This window comes from Crinia signifera, chromosome 4 (assembly GCF_055691185.1).
Source record: "Crinia signifera chromosome 4, ASM5569118v1, whole genome shotgun sequence".
Lineage (NCBI taxonomy): Eukaryota > Metazoa > Chordata > Amphibia > Anura > Myobatrachidae > Crinia > Crinia signifera.
This window is the reverse complement of record NC_139220.1, coordinates 70,855,753-70,880,550: the sequence shown is the minus strand read 5'-3', so window position 1 is coordinate 70,880,550 and position 24,798 is coordinate 70,855,753. Positions and strand designations below refer to the sequence as shown.

The 24,798-nt window shown below is 45.9% G+C and overlaps 1 protein-coding gene and 1 long non-coding RNA gene across 4 annotated transcripts in view; both read left to right on the top strand.

Annotated features, from left to right (window-relative positions):
• The window catches only part of LOC146074094 (uncharacterized), a 153,433-nt gene extending 144,068 nt beyond the window's left edge, over positions 1-9,365 (top strand). The window contains exon 3 of the long non-coding RNA XR_014473361.1: positions 9,321-9,365. This is a non-coding gene — a long non-coding RNA (uncharacterized LOC146074094). The remainder of the gene's footprint in view (positions 1-9,320) is intronic.
• Positions 9,366-9,472: 107 nt separating this feature from the next.
• The window catches only part of PDLIM4 (PDZ and LIM domain 4), a 255,444-nt gene continuing 240,118 nt past the window's right edge, over positions 9,473-24,798 (top strand). The window contains exons 1-2 of one of the 3 annotated variants that reach the window (XM_083181836.1): positions 11,301-11,434; positions 13,257-13,502. Coding sequence is in view for 2 of the 3 variants with exons in the window: in XM_083181834.1 (XP_083037960.1) it covers positions 9,588-9,680 (93 nt within the window). In the remaining variant the exon portion in view is untranslated. Of the gene's footprint in view, positions 9,681-11,285; positions 11,435-13,256; positions 13,503-24,798 lie in introns of those variants that run through there. The other 2 variants (XM_083181834.1, XM_083181835.1) reach the window with 2 other exon arrangements.

Below are 24,798 nucleotides of genomic sequence, written 5' to 3'. Positions count from 1 at the left end.
TTGTAAGGGATTTTCCCAATCCCTTATTAAGCTCCATAGACCCTAATCCATATCACAAACGTTATTGCTCGTTTTGGGCGAGATGTTTAAACATTTGCAGCCCAGCTCCACCCCCCTTCGCCGCTCATCGCCGACATAATTGTCGCATATGCTGTAACATATGTGATAATTATGGCAAAGGACAGCTCTTGCGTCAAGAGCTGTCCTTTGCGGTGAGAGTCAGCGGGTCCCATGGGGTCCCTGCGGCTCTCCCCTCCCTCCCTTACCCGGCGCTGGTGCTGCGGCGGAGGGCTAGCTCTCCTCCCTGCACACAGAAGAGGATTACAGTGCAGGGAGGAGGAGGTCACAGATGAGGGGGGGGGGGGGGGGCGGTGTGGGGTGGCGAAGGTCGCATTAGAAGCCCATAGGCTTCTATGAGGCATTGCCAGATTTTTCTGGCGATGCCCCCGTCGCGATAACCCGGCGGGGGATGCTTAGAGCATATCAAAATGCGGTAAAAAAACTTTTACTGCATTTTTAGCTTAGAGAATCTCCCCCTTTGGCCCTTTTTTCCAAGATTGCTAAATTGGGTCCCTATTGTGATTATTGTATGTCTGGAGCATTAGTTTTCGAAATGCAGCAGTATCCAAGATATACTTTATTTTTTATTTAGACAGCTAAACACTTGTAGCAGGCCAGTCTGACATATGGAAACCCCCCATGAAGCAGACACTGTTTTTGTGTATTATAATTAGGGTAAGCTGGTCTTGTTCTAAGTAAAAGTTCTGTTCTGAAAAGAAGATGTTCCATGGTGAAGAGGCAATAAAATGCTTTGTTGGCCTAAAAGATTGATGATGAAAGCATGTTTTGGGGCTGTCTTGGCAACCTCTCATACATGTGAATAGAAGGATTTTACTGCTCCCTAAATCACCCAGGTACCCCCAGACATTACCATCCCTTCTGAGGGATTTACATTCTTCATTACTATCTCTGAGCAATGTACTGTATATACTAAGGCAGAACAGTCATGGTTTATGCACCATATGTTCCATGGAAAGTATAATGCCCCCCAATATTCAGAGATTATCTGAAAGATACTACAGTATGTACCTCAAGGTGCCGATGTGCTCCGTACGTTTTGTACCAGATAGCATTGCATCCATAGGCATCCGCAGACCTTTTTATTAGCGGGTGCACCATTGGAGGGGCATTTCTATCACTGCCTACTTGGCTTGTCTATCCCTGCCTACTGGGCATCAATGCAAAGTAAATAGAAGGTTACTTTTTTATGTATATGGGCTTCAAAATAAATCATTCCCCCCACACACATACAGAAATGGGGACAGTGCGCTTAATGCTACACACCGTTATGCCCATTACACTTAATGCCACACACCGTTATGCCCATTACACCTAATGCAGCACACTGTAATGCCAATTATACATAATGACACACCATAATGCCCATTAAACATATATTATATTTCTCAATGCCAGGGGATACATGCTCGTTGATATAGGTTACATGCTTCTTGTCAAGGGTTTCATTCTAGTTGCCATGTGGGATTACATGCTTGTTGCCCAGGCAGAATTTACATGCTTGCTTCCAGGGGGGATGTGACAAAGCTCTGTCCCTGAGGTGTGGTATAGGGGTCCGACAGTCGGGATCCCGACAGTCATTATCCCGACGTTGGGATCCCGACTGGCCGGACCCGACGTTGGGATCCCGACTGCGCTCGCCACCTACTGTATTCTATTCATGGACCCCCACAAGGGAAAATAGCCGACGGCCGTCAGGAACCCGGCTGTCTGTGTTTTGACAGTCGGGATCCCGACATCGGGTGAATGCCTGTCGGGTGAATGCCTGTCGGGAACCCGACTGTCGGGACCCCGTCCGAAACCCCTGTCCCTGTGCTGGGTCTCCACAACACTATCAGAGACTTTTTCAGATAAAATAGTCCAATACTGTGCTGCGCATGTGCCATCAGTGCCAACATGGCCAATACCACCACCAAGCACCCCCTCCCTATCGTGATGTCCCCCCCGCAAGGCTGCTGGTCTTCGGGGCTTCCTCCTTTTGGGGTTTATTCTAGTTCATTCTTTCTGACAAAATCATTCTTAGATGGACAAAACCATGTGCACTGCAGGGGGGCAGATGTAACATGTGCAGAGAGAATTAGATTTGGGTGAGTTTTTTTGTTTCTGTGCAAGGAAAATACTGACTGCATGATTTTACACTGCAATATAGATCTCACTTTGAAGAAAAACCCCACCCAAATCTAATTCTATCTGCACAAGTTACATCTGCCCCACCCGCAGTGCACATGGTTTTGTCCATCTAAGAAGGATTTTGTCAGAAAGAATGAACTAGAATAACCCCCTTTGTGACCCACAGTGCAGTAAAGTTAGCTGCCGCTTTGCACTGTGGCTCACAGAGTAAGGGAGGCAGTCATTAGGTCGAGAGTGTATAGGTCGACAGTTAAATAGTGGACCAATATTGGTTCACATTCAAAAGGTCGACACATGGAAAAGGTTGACATGCATTAAGTCAACGTGGTCAAAGGTTGACACAAGCAATAGGTTGATGTGGAAAAGGTCGATGTGAGTTTTATTGAACATTTGACTGTCGACCTAGACACTTTCAACCCAACAATGTGTACCTACAGACCAATGTGAATGTTCAAATACCCTCTGTAAAGCGCTGCGGAATGTGTATGCGCTATATAAGAAACTGTTAATAAATAAATCAATAAATAAATCCCTGCACTGCTTTTATCTGACATGGGGCAGAAAAACATGTGCAGAAGCCACAATTTACAAGTGAACCCTGTGATTCGCCAGCTAAAGCTGGTGGTGAAGGGCTGGTGCTAGGGTTTTTGGAGCCCCTCCCCTGCAAACTATACATTTGTGCCCTCCCATAATTTACAATAGTATAGTGTGTGCCGAAGGAACAAAAAAAAAAAGGGGACTTGGCCACTCAATAGAACCTCCATTTCAAATTATGCCACAAAGTAGCACATTCTTATTTACATTACATCGCACATGGTGCCCCTGATTCCTATTACACCACATAGTAATGCCCCTTATTCACATTACGCTACACAGTAGTTCTACTTACACATAGGGGGTTATTCTGATTCACTCAGAAAGGCACAATCACTCCCTAATAGAGAAAACCATGTGCACTGCAGGTTGAGCTGATGTAACGTGCAGAGAGAGTTAGATTTGGGTGTTTTATTGTTTCTGTGCAGGGTAAATACTGGCTGCTTTATTTTTACACTGCAATATAGATATCAGTTTGAAGTACACCCCCCACCCAAATCTAAAGGTGGCCATACACCTACAGATTTATCTTCAGATCCTTCTGGCTGGAACAAAAACCTTGTTATGGATGAGAGCAAATGACAGTTGACCATTTGCTTGGAAATGCAAATGCTCCACGCATAATGCCCACCATAGTGATGTCGCTTACATGCATAACCACCATAGTGATGTCACTTGCACACATAATGCTCATTATAGTGTGTCGCTTACACACATAAGGTCCACAGTAGTAGCAATACTTATACATAATAACCACAGTAGTACCAGTCCTTCCACATGCTTGCCAAAGTCTTCCTGCAAAAAATCCTCTGCTGAGAAAATGCTGCCCATACATATGTGCAATCGCAGTGCGATGTCCATCGAACCCGATTGCATCTTGGGGTGCTAAAGTGTCCCCTTTGCAGCATCCAATGTCGCATGCCACATCAGGTGCTGGAAGAGGGCGGGCAGAGGGCGGCGTTATGTAGCGCAAGAAGCGCTAGCACTGCGGTGGGGGTCAGACAGTGGTGACGGCAGAATTGTTTAAACACTGGGCAGCCCTTTGATTGGCTGAGATAGCTCAGTCAATCAGAGGGCTGCCCAGTGTTTTAAACACTTCTGCCATCACCGCTGACAGACCCCCGCCACCTGCTAGTGCTTCATAACGCCGCCCTCTGCCCGTCGTCTCCCACGCGCCAGCGGTCCCTCCGGCCCCCTCTCCCCATCCCCACGCCGATGAAAAAGCGTTCCCTCCGCCCCCCACCTGTGGATCGCATTCGAGCATCGCATGTGGTTAAAAACCACATGCGATTGCTCCTGTGATTCGATAGATATTATGTGCAGCACATAAGATCTTGAGACCCGACATTCGACCGGCGTGCCCACGCATCGCGTCGAATGTCCCCTTAAAAATGCATACAATCTGACAATTTGATTTCTTGGCCAGATGTGGTCGAAATCGAAGGATTGTATGCAATATCCCACATATGTATGGGCAGCATAACTCTGATCACAGGACTCACTGCATGTTTTTTCAATTTTTTTTATTTTTTTAACCAGATCGTATTTCCCATTTTAAGTACAGGAAATGGAATCTGGTTACTAATAAAATGTAAATTAAAGGGTTCGGAGCAGTTTTTCGTGAAAACTGCTCCAAAGGCCCTTTATCCCTCTGAGTGGTAAGTGAATTTGTCAAAATAGGTGTGAAAATTGCCAAGCAATATTTTAATTCATCATAATGACCTGTAATGTTTACCTTATATAGGAAATATCTTTTTTACACACATTTTTTATTTAAATTTATATAACAAATGTGAGTGACGCAGTTTTAGCCGATATTTTACACATCCCTCGCAGAGATGTTGGCACTCAAAGGGCTTCAAACGGGCACTGAAAACTCACCTATTCATCAAAGCGTACCCTTCCACTGCATAAACCAGCTGGTTCTCCGACCCCTTGCCTGTTTACATCCTGCTATCTAACCACCACCCCCACGCTTGCACCTCTTGTAATCTGTCTGTCTCCCCTTCCTACTAGATTGTAAGCTCCTCCGAGTAGGGCCCTCTTCCCTCCTGTTGTCAAAGCCCACTTCTCTTCACATTTCACTCACAGCTCTCCTTTACTCCAACACTCAGTGACCATCTTCATACTCATCTCCATCATTGGCCTCAAGCCTCTAGTTGTATGTTGATTGGGTCCTCACTACTTACATTTAAGCTGTAATGTGTATTGAACTGTGGTGCTCTTTATTTGTACTGTATTTTTGTTATTTATTCAATGTTATGCCAAGTTTTGTCTCCCTGTATTGTTCCTTTGTACGGCGCTGCGAAACACTTGTGGCGCCTTATAAATAAAATTATAATAATAATAATAAAAGGGTTAATGCATTCAGGTGATACTAAAATAATATAAAAGGGTGTGAAAACACCCTTTTTCAAAATATTGTAGTAAAACTAATGTTAATAAATGGACTCCCGAAATCATTTAGGTGGAGGATGTATTCCCTTTGGAAAGAACTCTGGCCCTTAATCAGATGTTCAGCTGGTGCTGCAAAAATGGTACCAGAACCTATAATATATGGTATTGGTGCCCTAGGCAGCAAGCAGATCAATGGTGCAAATAAAGGGGTGCACACTCAGGTGTGTACAGTTCATCATTCCAGTGAGTTGTTGCAGGGGCACTGCATTCTAGGTGGGGGGATAGAGGGGGCTGGGGGGTAATTTAAGTGACTGTACAGTGGTAGTCTGTGAATAGGTAATGTAAATGGGGAGGACCAGCATAGGTTAGCAAATTCATCCATGGAGAATGGCCACAGGCCTGGCTCCAGGTTCAAACCGTAGGGCCGATAGGCTGCACACCAGAGGTGTATGTATTATAGAACAATACAGTAGGGGATTAGCATAGTAATCCTATTACTCACTTAATCCAATTAACAGGTTTAATGAGGAGGGCTCCATCTGTAGACACCAAAATTGTGAAAAAATCGCGTCGACCATGCCAATGTCGTAATTTTGTTACGACATTACGCGTCAACCTTCTGTCAATGTCGACCTAGGGTATGTCGACCATTTATAGGTGTCAACCTAGTCACTGTTGACAACTGGTGGTTGGCCTAGAAACTGTTGACCCACTGTCCCAGAACCGTTTTCTTAGGTAGATAAAAAGAGAGGAATAAATGGGCGTGAGATTAAAAAAGGGGAATAAATCGGAGTGATAATTAAAACAACTACAACAGATTAGACGTCTAAAGAAAAAACATTTGAATAGCACACCCGACCATGACATCCAAAGACATCAGATGCATGTATTAAAAAGGTGGGAAAAAAATTATGCCCAAAAGTAAACATTTGAATACCCCCATTGGGCGCAGTAAGTGTTTATAGACCTACCAATCATCTGATAGATCGGAGAATCAGTATGTACTCGGCATTAGGCTGCACATGTCACAACCATTGGATATTTTAAGTTCTAGGTTATGGGGCCTAGTAAACACGGAGTGATTTTCACCTATTTGATCGGACTAGATCCGCGAGTGGGACTGCACATTACCATCGCCCCCCCCCCCCCCCCCCTCCGGCGATGGCAATGCGTGGTCCCGCTTGCCGCTATCACCGGACTAGATTTATACCACATGCATTATAAATCTAGTCACAAAACAACAACAGCCCTGTTACAGGACAACAAGGCATTGACAGAGGAGATGCTTGCCAAGGTCAGGACTAAGAGCCTAGGGTTACCACCTGTCCGGGATTACTCCGGACAGTCCGGTAGTAAAATCGGGTGTCCGGATTCCGGATGGGTGGTGTTCCCAGTCTATAAAATGTCCGGGAACGGGAACACACCAGGACCCGGCAGGTCACAGTGATGACAGAGGTTGAGAAGCACTGCAGGCTGGCTCGACTAGGGGTGGGACAGTCTATGTGAGAGCCGAGGATGGCGATGTGCTGTGAGCTATGTGTGCCTGTGCATAATGTAACTCCATCCACAGCAGGCCCCAGTCAGTGGGGGGGACCCCCGTCAGTGTCTGCTTGACTGAGGTGCCCTCCGCGGCCCACCCCAGCCCCACCACTGTACACTGCAGTCAAGTGCTGCCTCCGCCTGTGGCTGCCCCCCAGCTCTAGCAGTCCCTAGGCTCCAATCCTGCCCTAAACAGGAACCCTCTCTGCTGCTTTTGCTGTCCTGGCAACCACTGTCATCAAGTATGCAACACCTGGCATTTAGCATGCAACCCCTGGCATCGAGTAAGAAACCCCCTGGCATCGAGCAAGAAACCTGTAGCAATGAGCATGGTAAGCGGCACCAGTGGCGTAACTATAGCACCACAGCCCCCACGGTTGCGCGGGGGGTGTGTGTGTGCTGTGCATGTAGGGGCGCCGGGGGCTGTGGTGCTATAGTAATGCCCCCGCCCCCCATCCCCCGCAGGCTTACCTGTCTTCGCGTCCCGGCTCCCCTCCTGGCTTCAATCAATTCTATGGAGACGGACCACGATAAAATGGCCGCCCCATAAAGCAGACAGTTCTCTGAAACTGTCTGCGGTATGGGGGCGGCCATTTTATCTTGGTCCGTCTGCATAGAATTAATTGAAGCCAGGAGGGGAGCCGGGACGCGCAGACAGGTAAGCCTGCGGCAATGGGGGGGGCACCCCCCATTAACGGAGGGGGGGGCGCCCCAAACCAAGCTACGCCACTGAGCGGCACTTATGTGACATAATATGTAATTATGGCATGTGGTATTATATGTAATAGGCATTACAGTGTGTGTGTGTTATTATATGTAATGGGCATTACGGTGTGTGGCATAACGGTGTGCACTGTCCGTATTTTTAGTTTTTATGGCTCCTAGATAAAAAAAAAAAAAGCCCTGGTATAATGTTTAATGGGTATCACGGTGCGGGGTGTAACCTGTAATGGGCATTGCAGTGTGTGGCATAACCTATAATGGGCATCGCGGTGTGTGCAGTAACCGGTCATTGGCATCGCGCTGTGCGACGTAACCTGTCATTGGCATCGCGCTGTGCGACGTAACCTGTCATTGGCATCGCGGTGTGTGACGTAACCTGTCATGGGCATCACGGTGTGTGGCGTAACCTGTCATGGGCATCGCGGTGTGTGGCGTAACCTGTCATGGGCATCGCGGTGTGTGGTGTAACCTGTCATGGGCATCAGGGTGTGTGGCATAATGTGTCATGGGCATCATGGTGTGTGGCATAATGGGCATTGCAGTGTGTGGCGTAACGTGTAATAGGCATTGTAGTGTGTGGCGTAACCTGTAATGGGTATCTTGGTGTGTGGCGTAACGTGTAATGGGTATCGTGGTGTGTGGTATAACGTAATGGGTATCATGGTATGCAAAATCAGGAATAAAAATGAAGCAAAGTATAAAAACAGCAACAATGTAAGGTGGGTCAAGGGGCAGGGCTGTGGGCTGGTCAGTGGGTGGGTCCAGGGGGCAGGCCACTGTCCGGGAATCTCACAACACAAAGGTGGTAACCCTATAAGAGCCTGATTCAGACCCGTTTACTGGGTAGTGTATATTTGCAGTCTAGCGAGTAGGTAAATGCCGCCCTGCCGAATGCCTGCCCCTACTGCCCCGGAATCCCCTCATTAGCATGCGAGCGGATTGCTCGCATGTGGCCACATAGCGGAAAAATAATTTGATGGTTGCTCACCATCAAATTATTTTCTTCCATTCACAAAAAGAGTCAGACTAGACTTACTTTTATTCTGGTCAGAGATGGCCCAATTCATGTGACATCAGCCCTCTGCCCCTAGCAGGCATAGGTTGCAGGGGTACATCCAGCTTTTCTATGGGCTCGACCATAAAACACTGGATGTCCCCTGCGTCAGTTCACTGCCCGCACATATTCACGCATGCGCAAACCCCAACAATTGGCAAGGATATCGAATTCGGCCCACAAGCAAGAGATGGATAAAAGCAAGACAATAAGGCTGGAAACTCCAGAGCCCTTGTTTTCGCAAACTTAAAACAGATTAGTTGCTGTATTAATAGTTACAGAAAGCAGGTTCATCTTTACCGTATCCCTAAGTTCTAGTGACAGACACGTTCTAGGTATGTGTTCCTGGATATTGGTTTTCTTGGAAATATACTGTTTTAATGTATTGATAATCAGCACAGCTCCACTTCTAACTAATATTGATCCAGGCAATTTTATTATCTTAACTTTAAGGGGAAAATTTACTAAGATGGGAGTTCTATTTCACATGGGATGTTGCTATGGGCAACCAATCAGCTACTATCTATTATCTTCTAGAAGGTGCTTAATAAATAAGAAGTAGATTCTGATTGGTTGCTCATAGCAACATCCCATGTTAAATAGAACTCCCATCTTCGTAAATTTCCCCCTAAAAGTTTAAGATAAGGGGATATTGATCACTGGCAGTGATGCTTTGATTCTGCCTTAATCTGAGCAAGAGCAACACGCTGAGGAGAGAATCCCATGATGCACTGTGTATGTGAGAGATTTTATGCACTGTATGTTGCATAGCATACATCTATCCTTTGTTTGTATCCCTTTATAGTTGCCCTAGTGAGAAGTGCCCCTGCATGCTGCAGCTGAATGAGAGGTAAGTGAGCACTCAGTGAGCGCCCGAAGTGAACCCGCTGAACACGTTACCTAGTAACGGCAGAGTTGGGCCCCGCCTCGTGACGTCGCTGGGATGTGCAGCAGGACCTTGGGCAGGAGGCTGCGCTGCAGAGCACAGTCCGGTACTGCGTGATCAGTGGTGCCGGGAGTAGTCACACTGCACAGAGTTCTGCAGCAGCAGCTGGGATACCTGCAGCACACCATGGCCCAGACAGTCACTCTCAGTGGCCCCTCTCCCTGGGGATTTAGGCTAGTAGGGGGAAAGGACTTCAGCACTCCTCTGACCATCTCTAGGGTAAGTGACACAGTATTTGGCTGGGCACTTCTCTGACCAGAGAGCGCTGCATCCCTGTAACACACAGATGGTAGGCATGAGGTGTTGTGAGCCCAGCAGAGGGGTCCCCCTGGTGCTGTGCGGTCCCGGGAAGTTATTGTGCTGGATGAGAGCACTGTGCTGTGACTTTGTAAAGTAGCATCAGTGACACCCAGGGACCTCACTTACAGTCAGGCTGTGCTGTTTGTCCCATACTCTGCTTGTCATCACTTTGTCCTGATTAGTTTTATTGCAGGTCTCTAGTTTCTATAGAAAGGATTTTTCCTGTTTGAAATGCTGTGAGCAAGTGTAATGTACAGTATTACACACACTTAAGTGTTGCATATACATACAGTACTGAGCACTGAGTGTGTAAGGGCAGACAGATTGGCTGCTGCAATTCAGTACACATAATAGCAGACAGTTCAGTGAGTACAAAACAAATATACAGTACCGATAATACATACAAAATAAATAGATAAACACACACACACGCGCGCGAATAGAATCTCTATGTAATTTTATATAGAACTCATTAATAAATATTCAGGACACTTAGTTAATTCCAGTAATGTGAATGATGTCAGAATTTCATGGACTTTCTTAGATTTTAAGAGTAATATCCAATACTTTGGGTGACTCACTTCTGTGATTAGAATGTGATATAATGTGATTATAGACTACTAGTAAGCCCGCTCAAAGCAAAAGCTTTGAAAGCTGGTCTGCTACCTTCTGTGTTTGTACATGTGTGAGAAAGAGATGTAGTTTAACTCTGCCAGCAGATGGCAGTGTTTCGGAGACTCACAGATAGATAGATAGATAGATATACACCACTGTGTTCGATCTCTACTGCACTCAGAAACCAACAATGTATCGCCTTCAGACATCTGTTTTTTTATTCAGTATGCCAGCGTATTGTTATAATGCTTACATCTGGATAATATTGGACTTATCCTATTTAGAACTTTATTTACTGTTTAGAAGTTTGCTTTTGTTAATTAATGTTGGTATATTATTCTCAGCACCATCATTTCATGATGTCCAACTATATTACCTTATCTCCAAGGACAAATACCCCCAAAAAGAGTACACCATCGTCCATGTATTGTCACTGTTATCAGCACTGCAAATATTGAGCATGTATCAAAAGATATGATCTTTAGCATACAAACATCTGCCTGTTCGTTACAGAGAATATATCGGAAGTGCTACAGCTATTTATAATGAGAGTTATGACAGCAAAGCTTCCCACCTATCTGGTGAGTCTGACTCAGAGTAGTGTATGGCCATCTGATACCCGCGAGCTCCCAGGCGGCAGTGACACATGCAATCCATTTCAGGGGCGGATTGGCCCACCGGGAAACCGGGCTGTTTCCCGGTGGGCCGGCACTTTTAATGGTAGAAGGGGCCGCCTATCCTCTATCCCTGGGCTGGGCCGCGGCACTGTGCCTTAAATGAAGATGGCCGCGGCCGGCCTCGAGCTTTCCCAAAGTCAAAATGGCCGCGGGAGGGCTGGTGCGCATGCGCGAGCGCACGCAGCGCTCCCGCGGCTTGGATTCTAGGATGGCTGGGCTGGCGCTGCCCACGTGATCCATCCCAGCAGCAGCAGCAGCGCGCAGGACTGCATCGCGCCGCTGAGCTGGATCTGATGGGCGGCGGCGGAGGCGGCGGAAGGAGCTGGCAGCCAGGCCAGCAAATGCTACATGCAGCATGCAGAACATGTCGACAGCCAGCAGGTGATGGTCAGGGGGGAAAAGGGTAATTACACATGGCAATGTTAGAAATAATGTGTGGCCTCAGTGAAGCACTATATATATATATATATATATATATATATATATATATATATATATATATATATATATATATATATATATATATATACACACATACATACACACACACACACACACACACACATACACACATACATTTATATATAGATTATACAAATTGGTAGTTAAAACTATTTGATATATTGCATATTGAAAACTGCCCCAATTAAACTGCTTAAATGTCTCTGCTGAATCCCCCCTATAGTGTTGTGGTAGAGGTGGGACGCAGTGATAGATGTGGATCGCAAAATGGGAGTCTGAGCGACCACATTATTTCTCAATTTAATTAGATTACAATATTTTTTATATTTAATTGTAATATTGAATTAGCCCCCTGGACGCAGAATATAAAAGCTGACTGCGTGATATAATAAAGCCACATTTAGCTTGGAACGCATAATGACAGCCGGACCGCGGCAGCGGACGTTCCTAGTAGCCTCAGTACCGGGATGGTGACACGCATAGTTTAAACTGTGCGGAAATTAACAGTGGGCGCTTCTGGCTCAATGGAACGCACCCCAGCTACCACACAGACTACCAATGCCGGGTGACAGCTTCCTGCTTATTGATAGAGCTGAAGGGTGCGCTTATGGTAGGTGTTCAAATTGCACTAAACCAATATGTTTGTTTGAATTTAATTCGGCAGATGATTGGTCTGTGCTTGGATTAGGGGAGGTGCCTCAGGGTAATTAGCTGCACTGGGGTGAGTATGAGTCAGGTAGACAATGTCTTAAAGTTCAACGTTTCAACGCTTATACGTTTTTATCAAGAACAGTATACTGTTCTTGATAAAAATGTGTAAGCGTTGAAATTAACCCTAGAATTTCTGTGTGCGTGTACATGTGGTAGGGAATATAGATTGTAAACTCCACTGGGGCAGGGACTGATGTGACTGTACAAATATTCTCTGTACAGCGCTGCGGAATATGTGTGCGCTATATTAGAAACTGGTAATAAGTAATAAATAATGTTTTTTTTATAATCTCTTCTATAGTCCAATTTATTGCCTTCCACCTTTTTTCATTCCCAAATGCCCAGGTACTTCACATGCATCGCCCATGGTATAGTCCAGCCCATAATAATCCCACACCGGTGCACAGTCAACAACTGCACACATATGTGGTTTCTGCATCCCTTAGATTTCTCTAAACCATGTTAACATAGCTTTCTCCACTTACTTAGGCAGGAGCGGATTGGCCCTAGCGGGAAACTGGGTTATTTGCTGGTGGGCCGGCCCATAAATGACATTAAGCGTCCGCCTTCCTCTCTGGATGGGCAACGGCCCGCCTGACCGCAATCTCAGCGATTAGCGGCTGCAGCCTCAGCACTTTGCCCACATCAGACATGGCCGTGGCCAGCCACATATTTGACAGGTCAGCCTGAGGCTACTACAACAATAATGTATGATGACTGTGTGTGGTTGGCACAAGTGTAATATATATATATATATATATATTATATATATATATGTGCGTAGAGGTGATAGAGCTAGGACTATGTTGCTTAGGGAATCCCAATGGATCCTAAGACTTAAAGCTATTAATCCCATGGGGCTTAATGAAAAAATAAACTGGAACAGCCTTGTTTAGTGAGTTTTCCTGTACAGTTTGTGCTCCTAACTATGTGCTCTTGTTGGTATTTTTTATGGTATATCTATAACTGTATGTTTTGGTTATTGTTCTAATGTTGTTTTTTAATGTTGTTTGCTATTGTATGTCCCTAGGTGCCTATCCTCCCTCTAGCCAATTAGATGCCGGACAGCGTTGCCGCAGTGAAGCTTAAGAATCTTGTGAACTCCGGTGGAACGCGATGTAGTCAGGTGGAACGTATGTATGATGCTCCTGCTCTGAGCACATATGTGGTAGATGCCTGTACAGGGATACCGCAGTTACCGTAAGTTCAGCTATCGGGTTTCTGGCAACGGAGGTACCGGCTCCGGGCGGCTGAGGAGGATTGGAGGCAACCTAAGGTATTTAGCACGGGGTGGTGGGAGAGGAGGTTTGTTACACTGTTGCTTATTCTGTTGTGGATTGTACCCTGAGGAAGGGGCGCTGACCCCGAAAATACATGTATTTGGTGATATCCACTATTGAAAAAAAGATTTTCCTTTTTAAAAAACGTCTGGAGTGCCTTTTTTATGTAAGACTGTATGAATTACTTTAAAGTGCACCCAGCCTAGTTGGAATCGTGACCACAGAGTGCCAGCAAACAAACTGATGTGTGTGTATATATATAAATATATATAGATGCTGGTCAGACCGGCACTCTCCTTACTTGCGAACAACAACCTGGCTGCCCCCTGGATCAATAATGTAGCAGAAGGTCCAAGCAAGCAGCGGCACTCCACAGGATTTGTAAAAAGTAATCAAACTTTTAATGTAAAAAAAACGACGTTTCGGGGCCACAAGAACCCCTTCTTCAAGGTTGCTTCTATATATATATAGCTATAGCTTTGGTTCAGCCTGGCACTCTCCTGAGTGGGTCAAAGAACATGGCTGCCTTATGGCATTAAACATATATATATACATACTGTATGCGGCCCATCCACACCAGTGATCCCACTGGTGGATGGAATTGCATACTAGCGGCGGATTGGCCGGCACATTTTAGTGTAGAAACGGTTGCCCACCCTTTCTAACAGCATCTCCGTGCAGCCTCAAGATGTTCCAAAGTTAAAATGGCCGCGGTCCGGAGAAAGGATGGCTGCCACCTGCCTGCACTGCCCACATGAGGATCCCAGCAGCAGCAGCACACAGGATTGTTTCGTGCGCTGGGCTGGATCCGATGGCAAGAGCAGGGCAGCCAGCACAGCATGCTGCACCACTTCTGTTTAAACAGCACAGCAGTCGGTGACAGTGACCACAGGAGGAGGGTAATTAAACAGGGATTATGGCACTGGCATAATTATTAATTTGTGGCCTCGGTGAAATATATATATATATATATATATATATATATATATATATATACATAGTTACATAGTAGGTAAGGCTGAAAAAAGACTTGCGTCCATCTAGTTCAACCTGGTATAGATATCCATTGCTGATTTGGTAGGTTCTGGTATTTTACAGACAATTTATATTTCTTATTTGTACCCATGGATGTTTTTCTCCAGTAAATGTTTGTCCAACTTTGCCTTGAACGCATTTAATGAGCCAGCCGTTACCACCTCTCTGGGAAGAGAGTTCCAGAGTTTGACTGTTCTGACCGTAAAGAAATTCTTTCTACTAGCTGAATGAAATCTTTTTTCTTCTAATCTATACTCATGCCCTTGTGTCCTAGATTCCTTTCTAGTAGAAAAGAGGGTGCGTGACAGTTCCTTATATTGGCCCTTGATATACTTATACATGTTGAGCATGTCCCCCCTTAAACGTCTCTTTTCTAATGTAAATAGTCCCAAATTGCTTAATCTCTCCACGTAGCTTAAATTCTCCATTCCCCTAATAAGCTTTGTTGCTCGCCTTTGGACTTTTTCTAATTCTATGATGTCCTTTTTATAGTGTGGGGCCCAGAACTGTACTCCGTACTCTAGGTGAGGTCTCACCAATGCTTTATATAGTGGCATAATTACCCTCGAGTCCCTAGTTTCCATTCCCCTCTTAATACATGCCAGAATTTTGTTAGCCTTTTTTGTAGCTACATTACAATGGGCACTACATCCTAGTTTGCTGTCTATTTGGACTCCTAGATCCTTTTCAAGTATGGAATTACCCAGTTCCTCTCCGCTAAGGTTATAACTTGCACACTGGTTGTGTCTCCCAAGGTGCATAACCTTACATTTATCTACATTGAACCTCATCTTCCATTTTTTTGCCCACTCATCTAGAATTGCAAGATCATTTTGAAGCATCCACCCTGCATACCCCCTACCACCCTGCTTCCTCCGCCATCCTGCTTCCCCCCTCCCTACCTGAATCTTCCACCACCCCACATTCTGGGTCACTCTGCATCTCTGCATCTCCCCTCTGTCACTCCACATCCTGCATCTCCCCTCCCTATATCCTCTGCCACCATGAAACCTACACCACTCTGCGTCTTCCCTCCCTGCATCCTCCACCACTTTGCGACTCCCCTCCCTGCATTCTCTGCCACTCTGCTTTCCCCCTCCTACCCTGCATCCTGTGCCACCATGCCCCCCTCACACTCTGCGTCCTGTGCCACCCTGCGTACGTCCTCCCTCCCTACATCCTAAGCCACCCTGCATCTCCTCTCCCAGCATTCTACACCACCCTGCGTCCCCCCTCCCTCCCTGCATCCTCTTCCACCCTGCCACTCTACTCACCCCTCGTCACCCCCTTCTCACCCTTCATCACCAACCCCTCTCACTCTGCACTAACCCCCTCTCACCTTGTGTCTTCTTATTCCATTGCATAATGTGAACTTTAGCTCATACTGTTTGGCATAATGTGATTTTTGTCTCATAGGGTGCTGCATAATGTTATTTTTTTTAACTCATTCTGTGTGGCATTTTGTGAATTTTGGATCATAGCATGTGTCATAATGTTGGGAGACCCCCTGTCACTCCCCCTGTCTCTATCTCCCCAGCCTCACAGGCTGCAGAATAGATGCTGTGCGCATGCGCCTATTCTGCAGCCTGAGGGGCTGGGGACATAGCTGGCACCTCAGAGAGCCACTAGCCATGCCCCCACAGAAGCAAAAATGGGGCGTGACCTTGTTTAAATAGACCACGCCCCCGTATTGATAGGCCACCCCCCCCCCCCCCAAAAAAAAAAATCGGCGCGCAACAGTTCATTTGCCACCACATAAAGGCTGCTTCAAGATATTTCCCGGGCTGGTTTGAATTCCCAATCCGCCCCTGATCCATTTCAATTTGTTGTGATGGATCGCATGCATCCCTGCTCCCCGCCCAGCTTGCTGCCAGGAGGAAGTTCCCAGATCGGGTGATCAGATGGCCGGCAGGTCTGACCACCGACTCAGGTTCGATGTACAAGGGATCGCGCATCATACCTGAGGGTGCATCAAACTGCCCCGATTTGGGCTGATTGGACGGCCTGATTCATCGTCCCAAATTGGCTCAGTGTATGGGCATCTTTATAGTATGGCTTTCAGTCTATCTGGTGAGTCTGACAGCATGGTGACACCACCTTTCTGGTGAGTTTGACTAATAGCCTTCTCCCTATATTGTGGGTCTAAATGTGTGGAATACTGTATCTTTATTGATTCTGATGGCATGGCTCCCGTCTATATAGTGAAGATGGCAGCACGGCTTCACTTCCCACCTAAATGGTGAGGCTAATGGCAAGGCTTCTCATCTATCTGGTGAGTCAGACAGCACTGCTTTCCCATTCTGGTGAAAAGGATAGCTTTCCACCTATCTGATGTGTCAGACAGGCTGGCTATCTGGTGAAGCCGATGACACTGCTTTCCACTTTTCTGGTGAGTCTGGGTGTCACAATTTCCTATCTATATGGTGAGTCAGACCAGTGCCAGATTAAGGTCTAAATGGGCCTGGAGCTGAAAATCATCAAGGGCCTAGTATGCACAATAATAGGGGTTGTGGCCAGCACCTAAAAATGTGGGGGGCGTGACCAGGGCGCTAAGAATGCTGCCTTAGGAGTTGAACTGTGCACACCTTCATCACTGGACCACTATATTATTGCTAATTCCTCACGAACCTCTTAGAGCCCAGCTTCACCAATCTGAACGATATAATCCCCTTTAAACTTTGAAGATCTACTGAAGGTGGACATCTCTCAAACTGTTACCAGTCCCACTTACCAATATTATCCAAAGGACTATTGTGTGTATGACTATCATATCATCCTGTGGAATCCCATTCCATATAAGAATATTGTGTGGTCATCCTATGCAACTGATGTACCCTTTTGCCCCTGATGAAGTCAACATGGTGAAACGCGTTGGGTCAACTACATTGCTTGACTGATCGTTTTGTTCACTCCATTAGAGGATCTTTTATTTTATTTATCAGAATCATTGATCTGTACTAACAAACCTATATGCACATTGTTAAGCCCTGAGGGCATTTTTTTATTAAATACTATTTTGAAAGTATTTTGTTTTTAAGATTTAGCGCACCCTGAACCCATTCTTAGGTATGAGATATATTGCCGGGTGCCCTCCAAAGGTGCACCTGCAGGACAATCGATGTCCTAAGATACTTGCGGGGTAAGGCAACATTCCAGTCATAAAAAGATACTGAAAGCCAAAACTTGGTAGACAACATTTTAGCCCCTTTTATTTGGTCATCTAAGTTTACTACACCATATACCCCTTATACAAATAATGCAGCACAATAGTAACCCCCTTATACTGTACTTGCCTCTGACACATTATGCCACATGGAATGAGCCAAAATTCACACTGTCACATGGATTGAGTCAAAATTCATGTTATGCCACACAGATTAAGTCAAAATTCACATTTTGCCACATGGATTGAGCCAAAATACACAGTATACCAAACGGATTGACCCAAAATACACAGTATACCAAACGGATTGACCCAAAATTCACAATATGATTCACCAACCGGGAAATTGCATGGCGCGCATTAAAAATTTACACCATAGTGCCCATTGCATGTTAAATCAAACACCATAATGCCTATTAAAAATTATGCTACATAAGAGCTCATTGCCAGGGGTTCCATGCTCGTTGCCATGTGGGATTACATGCTCATTGCCAAGGGGAATACATGCTCGCGGTAACTGGGGGACAGCCGCTGCTGGGCAAAAGTGACAGGCAGAGAGCGGGGGCTGCCCGGCTGTATTCATAGCACTGCAAGTCCTGGCTATTTGAAATAATAACCCTTTCACACCAGAAAATGCAGGGATTTACCTGGGAATATGGTCCCAGGATCATGCAGGGACATTCCCGGGCTGGCCCCTTTTACACCAGCCTAGACCCTGCATTTTCTGGTGTGAATGTGAGAGAAAACCACCCCCCCCCCCCCTCGGAACCAACTGACCCATTTACATGATACCAGTATCATATTGAAGAGCTTTTAAGTGGGCTTCGAACAATTTGAAACTGGGCCATTTAGGTCCAGAGAAATCTGCCCTCAAAGAACATGAACAGCCATGAAATTACATTTCAGAAATAAGAAAATCGGTTTACCCGCAATATCTTTGGAACCAAGTGACCCATATGAACCAGCCTGGTATCAGTCTGAAGGCCCAGCGATTTGGGTTCGAATGAGAACAAAGCTTCTGTGATGCCAGGGAGGGAACTGGCAGCCGTCGGCACCGGGTTGGGGTCGGAATTAGCGGGTCTCATGTTATCCTATGGGGAAAACTTTCCAGTTTTGCCAGGCGGTATCTCCGGTTCCCGGGGTGCTATCGACGCAGGGCTGGGCTCAGTGGAAAGAACCAGTCCTCATCTACAAAATGGGCCTGGAGCTGTAGGCCCATTGTTAATCCGGCCCTGAGTCAGACAGCAAGGCATCCTACCTATCTAATAAAGCTAATGACATGGCTTCCCACCTATTTGATGAATCAGACAGTATGGCTTCCCACCTATCTGGTGTGTCAGACAGCATGACATCACACCTATCAGGTGAGACAGAGAGCACGGCTTCCCATTTATTTGGTAAGTCTGATATCACAGCTTTCAACCTATCTGGTGAGTCTAGCAGCAAAGCGTCCCACCTATCTGTTGAGACAGGCACCACTGCTTCTTACTTATATGGTGAGTCTAGCAGCAAAGCTTCCAACCTATCTGTTGAGACAGCCACCACTGCTTCCCACCTATCTGGTGAGTCTAGCAGCAAAGCTTCCCACCTATTTGGTGAGACAGCCACCACTGCTTTCCACCTATGTGGTGAGTCTAGCAGCAAAGTTTCCCACCTACAGTATCCGGTGAGACAGGCAGCACTGCTTCCCACCTATGTGGTGAGTCTAGCAGCAAAGTTTCCCACCTACAGTATCCGGTGAGACAGGCAGCACTGCTTCCCAACTATCTGGTGAGACAGAATGCGGTACTTCATATCTAACTGGTAAATCACACAGGACGGCTTCCTATTATATTGGTGTATATAGGCTTTGCACAGGAGGAAATAGTTTTGATGAAAAATAAACATATTTATATTTTTCCCTGTATTCAAATTCTTTCTACAATGCTTCGAAATCTTGTTTGACTGTATGTATTGTAATTATTTAAGTCCATTCAATTCCCATTGGCCTAATATAATGCTGTCCTTGATGGTGATTATTTATACATCATAGCACTTCTTGGATTGTGGTACATTTTGCAGCAGACTAGTTACGCCACCCTCACTGTAGAAGTGTTATTCGAAGTTGTTAGTAGATAATAATAATAATAATAATATTTAAAAAAAGTACCTTTGTCTCTGGATCACACCTTGTTGCAATTCAAGGGGTGCATATACATAATTTATTTATAAATTAATTATTTTTTTTTACATGCCGAACAAATACTGACTACTATTGCATGTAGCCCACAAATGTGCACACTGCCATTTAGATTTCAGTTTGGAATCCCCAGCCCCCCAAAAAAAGGTCGACACAAGCAAAAAGTCTACATGGAAAAGGTTGATACATGAAAAAGTAGACATGATTTTGTCACCTTTTTGGTGCGTAATCCATATGTGTTCCATATTGGAACTGAATAGTTATGGTAGTGGCTCCCAAACTGTGTGCCGTGAAACCCTGGAGTGCCTCGGGGCCTTGCTGGGGTGCCCTTGAGTGGTTGTCCAGGAACAATTCAAATTGTTTATGATCAATGTAATAAGTAAATTGTGGACAAACAAAAGGGAATCCTGACCATTACCACATAACTGACTCTAGGGGGGGCATTCACTGCTGCCGAGGAGGGGATGTAGTGCAGTCTTCTGCAACCTTTGGCCCTCAGATGTTTGGAGGTTCGAGCATGTTCATATCCAGTTATCTGAAGACTTATCTCTAACACTTAATTGTGACAGCTGCTTTTCTTCTGAAATCATAAAGCTGCCATAACCGTGACTCTTGTCACATGCAAGAAACTCCATAGCTCAATGTTTTGGTGCACCATTTTCCAGATCCCACCCAAAAAAGGAGTGTCAGTTGCGAGTGTTTCACAAGGATGGAACATTACAAAAGCCACATTATGTCTCTGTTGACTTTAGTAATCTGTTTGGTCACAGGTGCAAATCAATTACAGCAAATATGTACACTTGCATTTTAGTTTCAGTTTTATTACAGCTCATGTTTATAAGCCCTTCTAACGTTCACAAAATTGTTTAAAAAAGAAAAATATGTATCCTCTTTTCTAGGCTTTAGGTTTTTGGATGAAGGTGACTGGGCCTTATTCTAGTTCACTCTTTCTGACAAAATCCTTCTTAGATGGACAAAACCATGTGCACTGCAGGTGGGGCAGATGTTACTTGTGCAGAGAGAATTCGATTTGGGTGGGGTTTTACTTCAAAGTGAGATCTATATTTCAGTGTAAAAATAAAGCAGCCAGAAACATTAGCTATTTGCTTAGTTTTACGCGTCCGCTTGCCACGCTTCGGGCTTGCCACACTATATAATATCAACTCTGTGCCGACATGGATAGTGGGGGGTATGAGCGTACTTACTATAGTGGGCGCCCAACTAACATATAAGTACCGTTTTTTTTATCACTTACCGGCCAGTGTAATTTTTTTTTTTTTTCAAGGGCATGACCAAATCCCCTTTCATTGGTCCAGCACCTGTTTTAGGGCCTGATTCAGACCTGATCGCTGATCTATAAAGTTGCAGATGATTGTGAGAAGTTAGCTGCTGCCGAGACACAAAGAAAACCTGCCCTGCGCAAATCTGCGAATGAATTGCAAAAATATCGCAGATTGCCAGCCACTTGCAAATCCATTGGCTGCAGCCCATATGGCTGGGAAGGGAGGTACTAACAGAAAGAAATGTTTTAAAGTAGGGAGATAAGGGGGCAATAATGTAAATAACGAAGATGCTTCACCTTTCAACATTGTATAAATCCTGCTGTAACTGCTTCCATTGGGACCCAGACTTGTTTATGTGTAAGCACAGTGTAGAGTAGGTATGTCCAACCTGCGGCCCTCCAGCTTTTGTGGAACTACACACCCCAGCATGCCTTGCCATAGTTTTAGCATTCTCTAATCGCAAAACTGTTGCAAGGCATGCTGGGATGTGCAGTTTCACAACAGCTGGAGGGCCTCAGGTTGGACATGCCGGGTGTAGAGCAACTAGTGAATGGGGGGGGGAGCATAATAAAGACTTTCAAATTTACCAATGTTAAATAAAATACAGCAGTTACACATTATGCAAAGGTAGAGAAGTATTAGAACTCAAAGAAATGCACTGACACTGGAGGGAAGGAGGGAGTTTCAGGAGAAATTTAAGGAAAAATTACTTCACAAAAAGGGTAGTGGATAAGCCTCTCATCAGAGGTGGTATAGGCTAAAAAAATACAGAAATGTAAACATACTTTGGCTAGGCATGTGAATATGCTTATAATTAACTTTCAGGGTTCAGATTGCTTCTGACATGAAACTGGTGTAACCCGAGCTTCATGTCAGGAGAGGACATCTGTATGTGCCCAGGGCCAGGTAAGAGATGCACACAACCCCTTTGAGCAGTAAGCATGCTTAGGGACTGTATTGATTGCCAGGCTGCACACATTTGGGGTGGGGAAGGGGCGGTATCATCTAGAAATCCAGAAAATGGGCGTGTCATCCCCATTTCCCCAGCACGCCAAGGTCAGCGGCCTCATCTTTGGACTTCACTTGTACCAGCTGTGTGAAATATCAGCCATCTGTGTAACCCAAGGGTCACTCAGATGGCTGATGTTCACACAAATTATTTCATGCCATGTCTTAGGAGACGGCAACTGGCAGACCCTGGCCTCTGCGCTCCCTAAAAACGCAGGCGACATCTCCATGTTTTCGTAAACACTAGCCAGCACCACCCCCTCACCCCCCAAAATCAGGCTGCGGGTGTCATGCACTGCGAGTGTGATTACAGCACTGGTTCTGCACATGCCCAGACCGCATAGCATTGAATTAGTACATATACTGTTGGGTGTTGGGTTTACTTCATGTACTTATAGAATAGAATTAACTTTATTGGCCATGTGTGCTTGCGCACACTAGGAATTTTTTGTGGATTTCAGTGCAGCATCAAGCAGGGATGAAGGGGAGGGTGACATTACATACGTTACATTGGGACATTACAAGCCGGGGGGACATGCCCCTGCGCGGCGCCAAGGCAGGCATTAGTGGCGCCACTGGTCCTTGCAGCAGCCAGGTGGGTAACAATATAAGCAGGGACAGTTATCGCTCAGGGGACACATTCCTGCCAAGCTGCACAGCGCCTAGGCAGCCATCAGCGGCACCACTGGTCGTTGCAGCAGCCAGGGGGGTAACAGTATGAGGTAACAGTGTGAGCAAAGACAGCACAGTTGTAACAGAGTACAGTTATCACATAGAGGACACAGGATACATATGGCAGAGTGCACAGTTCCTAGGCAGCCATTGCGGCGCCATCTTGCATATTCCTGTAGGGAGAGCCATTGAGGCCTGGGGCTGGAGTTGATGGGGGGTGGGGGAAACAGAGTCAGTGAGGCCTGGGCAGAGTTAGTGAGGCCTGGGGCTGGAGTTGGGCCCTCCCTGGGCTGAGATCCATGCCACGATGTCTCCTGGGGGCACCACTGGTGCCCTCCCGTTGCTTCCCCTCACCTCTACCACCGATGGTCGCCGGGAGCCTGGATGCCGGGGTCCTGGGATAGACGCCTGCAGACCTCTGTGTGGGGCTTCTGCGAGGCCGGACTGACACTGCCTGGGGGCCCTCTCTCCTCTTCAATCCTGGTGGCCGTCTCAGCTTGTGATCCCGCAGTGGGGCCGGGGGATGGGAGCTCCATGGATGGAGCTGGAGCTCCCAGTGTGGTTTCTTTTCCAACCCCAGCAGGGAGGGTGCCCGCCTGCAGGCCGATGGTCCTGACCATCCTGCTGCTCCAGTGGTTTGCGGCGCTCGCTGCCGGTAGTGAGCAGCGCTGCCGCTTCCCTCTCCTCACCGCCGCTGCACACCGCTCGCTGCTCCGGAGGCCAGGGATGGTGGAGCTCTGTGGATGGGGGACCGGAGCTCCACGTGCCTGCGACCATCCCCGGCCCCACCGGAAGTTGTAATCCGAATCAGGCCCTTAAATTAGTCAGATCTCGTTGTACGCTCGTTGATCACCTCTGAATAACATGCACTTTTGCCTACATGCCGACGGTACACATCCTACAGTACATGTGAGAAACCTTGTTACACCCGTATAACCATTGGTAGAGATGTGTACACTTCCATGTGCAGTAACTAAGAATGATGACATCCTTTTGTTCAGTTCTGCCTCAGCCCTGATGTGTTTTATTGTTACATCTTAAGAATACATTCTTTCTTGGTGTAATAAATGTAGTGCATTAGATGTGAGTAGTTCAGGGGTTCCCAAACTTTTTGAATCACGGCACCCCAAAGCACCAGAAAATTTTTCCCAGCACCCCTAGGCTAAAGGTTTTTCATTGAGAAAGTCAGAAACAAATATTAAGTTAAATAAATTGTGTTTGTAACTCATCCTTCGGATCAGTTATGTGGTAATGGACAGGGTTCACTACTGTCTGTCCCCAATTTGACGATTATATTGGACATAAATAACTTGAATTGGTCCTGGACCACCAACCCAAGGCACCCCTGCAAGTCCCCCACAGTTTGGGAACCACTTGAGTAGTTTAATTAGGCAGGACATCTAATTATTTAAAGTGCAGAAATCTGATTGCTCCCCGCAGACATCTGCAACCAATTACTACACTTCCAGACTTCAGTGGTGTTCTGCCACGGCCCCCTCCCCAAAGTGCACTGGCTGTGTTGAAACAGAAACTCTAGAACAAGAGGTCACGCGCATGGGCAGAGGTTAGCAGTTGTGGGGTTAATAGAAACACTTTTACACAGAGATCAAAGGATTTATGGAACAGTATCCTACTAGAAGATTTAAAAGTCAAATAAATTATAGTGTTGTACTATAGAGACCAATACATAAGAAACATCTTATGGTGCCCATACACGGTGCGATGAACTCTGTGCTTTAAGTATTAGATTGCATTGTATCTAGTACAAAAAACATACAATGTGATACAGCAGAATGCTTTTTTTACTAGATACGACGCAATCTAGTACTAAAGATGCCCATATACGGTGCAATAATTGCATGTGTTTTGCATGCTGTGCGCGGGAGTTCATCGTGTATGGGCATCTTAAGGAATGTCTTTTCTGACGCATTATTTATTTAAAAAATAAGGTA